Source organism: Neofelis nebulosa, chromosome 16, assembly GCF_028018385.1.
Source record: "Neofelis nebulosa isolate mNeoNeb1 chromosome 16, mNeoNeb1.pri, whole genome shotgun sequence".
Taxonomy (NCBI): Eukaryota; Metazoa; Chordata; class Mammalia; order Carnivora; family Felidae; genus Neofelis; species Neofelis nebulosa.
This window is the reverse complement of record NC_080797.1, coordinates 65366527-65371479: the sequence shown is the minus strand read 5'-3', so window position 1 is coordinate 65371479 and position 4953 is coordinate 65366527. Positions and strand designations below refer to the sequence as shown.

General features: G+C 38.6%; 1 protein-coding gene across 1 annotated transcript; it reads left to right on the top strand.

Annotated features, from left to right (window-relative positions):
• Window positions 1-4023: 4023 nt before the first annotated feature.
• Window positions 4024-4953, top strand: LOC131498004 (olfactory receptor 1A1-like). Its single transcript, XM_058704822.1, has one exon. The coding sequence runs from the start codon at window positions 4024-4026 to the stop codon at window positions 4951-4953; it is 930 nt and encodes a 309-aa protein (XP_058560805.1).

The window sequence follows — 4953 nt, the reverse complement described above, 5'->3', positions numbered from 1 at the left end:
GTTTCTCTCTCAAAAATAAAAGAAAAATATAAAAAAATAAAATAAAAATAAAAAACCAATTATTTTCCCCCAATCATAAACATATTTTCCTCTAAATATTTTTCCAGCTCTATTGAGATATGATTGACATACTACATTGTGTAAGTTTGAGCACAGCATGTTGATTTGATATGTTTACATATTCCTCTAAATACTTTGAAATTTAGCTTTTTACAATTAATCTTTAGGAATTATTTTCAGTACTGTCTTCATTATATGGGTATCCCCATATACAACATGGTCAGTCCATCCTTTCTCTGCCCATTTCTAAATCAACCTATGTTATATCCTAACTCCTAATAAACACTTGTCCTATGTCTGGACTCTCTAGTCTGGCACATAGGTCTATGTTTCATTCCCTACACCAATACTACTCTTTGAATTATAATAGTAAATCATTTGATGACTGATATAGTAATTAATACCTTCTTATTCTATATACTCAAATTATATTTGCTCTTCATGCTTCCTTATTGTTCTGCATGCTAAATTCAAGTTTAACAGAAATCTGTGGTATTTTGATTAGGATTGCATCCTATTCATAGATTAATCAGAGGAGAACTGACATGTTTCTCATGGTTTCAATGGAATAAAAGTTTAGTTAAGTCTTGCCATTAACATTGCTTATCTTTCCATTTTCTTTAGGTATTCCTTTTTTGTTCTTCATAGTATTATAACTTTTTTCACTAGTTGGACTTCTTTTTTAGGATTATCTAGATTCCTTAATATTTTCTATTGCTGATTGTGAATGAGGAGTCTTTTTTAAAATTATAAATTTAATTTATTACTATTTAAAAATAAGTAGAGGCGCCTGGGTGTCTCAGTCGGTTGAGCATCTGACTTTGGCTCACGTCACAATCTCATAGTTCATGGGTTTGAGCCCCGCGTTGGGCTCTGTGCAGACAGCTCAGAGCCTGGAGTCTGCTTCAGGTTCTGTGTCTCCCACTCTCTGTGTCTCTGCTCCTCCCCTGCTCACACTCTGTCTCTCTCTCTCTCAAAAATAAGCATTTTTTTAATTACAAAAAAAATATGTATAGTATTGATTGTGTTTAATATTGGTTTATACCAAGCAAACTTGTCAATAACTCTAGAGGTTCCCTTGGGAATCCTTGATTGATCCAGAGATTCCCATGGGTTTTCTTTGCAGACAATCAAATATGACATCATTGTAGTGTTTTATGCACAGGACTCAAATTAGCTCTCTACATTATGTATATCTGTGACTGCATCTCCTGAACCAAAAGGGAATTAACACACCAGAATCCAGCCATTGGGGCCTTATTTGTGGTTGGAAACCTGAAGGGGCTATAGTAGTTTCAACTATGACTTATAACACTTGTTCTGAGTTTCCTTCTTATTTCTCATACCTAAGTATTCCCATTTATTCCCTTTAGATTTGGATATATACTTTTTTTTTTTTAGTTTTAAAACTTATCTAGAATTTCTATGTGTTTTAACTGGAATGGGACTTGTCAACATTAGCTTAATCCTCCATGTTGCCAAAAGCCCCACCTCTGAAATATTATAGGCCACATGAAATACCATAGTCTCTTAGCCCTTTAGCTTCATTGAAACCTCTGAACCCTTGTATATTATGTGTGAAGGTAGGGAAAGGCATCTCAAAAGAGAAAACCAACAAAGACTTTTTTAAGTACATCATATTTGGGGAACAATTAATGAGAACAGCTTTCCCTGTACCTAGCATATAATTCACACAGGCACTATAGGAGACATTAATAATTAGTGGTTAAATTAAATATACATTGAATTGGGTCACCTGGGTGGCTCAGTTGGTTGCCTGACTCTTGATTTCAGCTCAGGTCATAACCTCACAGTTCGTGGGATCAAGCCCCACATCAGGCTCTGTGCTATTAGCACAGAGCCTGCTTGGGATTCTCTCTCTCCTTCTCTCTCTGCCCCTACCTCCCCTCATGCTTGCTCTCACTCTCTCTCTCTCTCAAAATAAATAAATAAACTTTTAAAAAGATAGATTGATTGATTGATTGACTTAGTTCATTAATGGAGTAGAGTGCTCTTTAGAAAATTTAGTGATTTATTTAGGATACCTTGAACCACAATAACAAAGAGATCACAAAACATATAATGGTTTCAATGGAATAAAAGTTTATTTCTCTCCTACATAATAGTTCCTGTATGTTTCCTTGGTTCTCCACTGAATGTGGAGAACTAAGAACACAGGTTCATCCCACCGTGTGATGCCACCAACCCATTCAGCCTACTGGCCATTTCCATCTAGTTGGAGGAAGTCCAGAACTGGAATGCATGGATTGTGATGCAATGGCTAAAATTCAGTCACATGAACACACCTCAGTGCAAGGGAGAGTGGGAAACATAGTTTAATTGTGTGTCCATGAAGATGTGAACAACAAGGACTTGAACAAGAAACTAGTAGTCTCTGCCATCATCAGTATGCCTCAGTGCAAGCGACTCAAAGAACAGAGAATCTGTACTCAAGTAATTAAGACAGCATTACAAAGTTTCAGGTAGAAAATGATGACGATCTAAGCTGAAGCACTGAAAGTATAAGTAGAAAAATTGAGTTATGTAAGAATTATTTTAAATGAAAAATCAACAAGATGTAGAAGTGAGAGATAAACCGAGTGAGTGTGCTTCTGAATCTCCCATATGTGAGGAACCCCAAAAATAAACCTTGATTTAACCCAACAAATATTGAGTGCACACAGTGAACAAATTTCTATAATGACCTCTCTAGGGTTATTAACATAAGCAAAGTATGATTTTCCTCCTCAAATAAGCTTGCAAACCACTTAGGTTGTAATGTGCAGAGTATAGTGTTTGGACAGACATGTTTGCAGGATAGCTGAGTGTAGAAATATGGGAAAGAGAGATCAAGCCTACAGGTATGGATCTGACAGTTTACTTACTAAGCAGTAGTTGAAATGAGTATGGAGTTGGATGGCTCAACAAAAGAAATAATAAAGGAAGAGAAGAGAAAAGCTTTGTGATTATCGATATTAGAGAATTTTCTAAAGAGATACATTCTTTCAAAAGAGGGGATGAAATTCTTCTCTGAAAATGGACAGTTGGGGAGAAAACTCACTAGGCTTGTTATTTCTAGGAGTGAAACCCCGTGATTCTGGTGATTTACAATCATCCAATGTCAGCATAGACACCTGCTACTTCCTGGGCTCTAGGATCAGTATTAGTTTGGCCATTGGAACAATTCCTAATTTCATGGCTGGTCCTTGTAATAACACAAAGATTCCAAAATGCTTTCCTTCCTTTGTCATGTGTAATTTTTTAAAAAATGTGTGTGATTTTTGGCTTTTCCATTACATAAAGTCCCTGAGAGTGGACTATGTCTTACATGTTGAAGAAGTGGATTTAAAAGTGTATTTTGCGGGGCGCCTGGGTGGCGCAGTCGGTTAGGCGTCCGACTTCAGCCAGGTCACGATCTCGCGGTCCGTGAGTTCGAGCCCCGCGTCGGGCTCTGGGCTGATGGCTCAGAGCCTGGAGCCTGCTTCCGATTCTGTGTCTCCCTCTCTCTCTGCCCCTCCCCTGTTCATGCTCTGTCTCTCTCTGTCCCAAAAATAAATAAAAAACGTTGGGAAAAAAAAAATTTAAAAAAAAAAAGTGTATTTTGCACATATTTGTGTTTTTCCATAAGCTTAGCAAAGTATCTAGCACATACAATATAAAAAGTTTTTGTGAATTGATTAAATCCTAGGTGTTTGAGTGATGGCTCTGGGATAGAGGAGTATTGGTATCTTTGATTCACACAGTTCTCACTTCTTAAACATGAGTGTCAAGGGCTAAATGTTGATCAGTACCACTGAACAAAAAGGATATTTTCCCACAAATGTGGGCTGTCTCTGGGTTCGTAAACTCGTCCTTAAGATTACTGGTCACTTAATAAAAACTGGTGGGTAAGAAAGATCAATACATTTGTGGCAACTCCAAAATAATTCTGAATTCCTCTCCCTCTTTCTTAACAAAGGAGCCATGAGGGAAAACAACCAATCCTCTACCCTGGAATTCATCCTCCTGGGAGTTACTGGTCAGCAGGAACAGGAAGACTTCTTCTTCATCCTCTTCCTGTTCATTTACCCCATCACATTGATTGGAAACCTGTTCATCATCTTGGCCATTCACTCTGACATTCACCTTCACATCCCCATGTACTTTTTCCTTGCCAACCTCTCCTTTGTTGACATCTTATTCTCCTCTGTAACCATCCCCAAGATGCTAGCCAACCATCTCTTGCACAGCAAAGCCATCTCCTTTGGAGGATGCCTAGCACAGTTGTATTTTATGATTGCCTTAGGTAACACAGATAGCTATATCCTGGCTGCGATGGCATATGATCGTGCCGTGGCCATCAGCCGCCCACTTCATTACACAACAATTATGAGCCCACGGACTTGTGTCTTGCTAGTTGTTGTGTCGTGGGTGGTTGGAAATGTCAATGCCTTCCCGCACACTCTGCTCACATCCAGTCTGTCCTTCTGTGGCAATAAAGAAGTAGCCAACTTCTACTGTGACACTATCCCTTTGCTCAAGCTCGCCTGTTCTGACATCCGTTTTAATGTGAAGGTGATGTACCTAGGGGCTGGTGTTTTCTCTGTACCCTTACTATTCATCATCATCTCTTATATTCAGGTCTTTTCCACAGTCCTGAGGGTTCCATCCACCAAGGGTGTGCTCAAAGCCTTCTCTACCTGTGGTTCCCACCTCACTGTTGTTACTCTATATTATGGGACAGTCATGGGCATGTATTTCCGCCCTCTGTCTAGTTACAGCCTAAAGGATGCAGTGGTAACTGTTATGTACATGACAGTGATCCCAATGTTAAATCCTTTCATTTATAGCCTGAGAAATCAGGACATGAAGGCTGCCCTGGGGAAACTCTTCAGAAAAAGACTCTCCTCATAA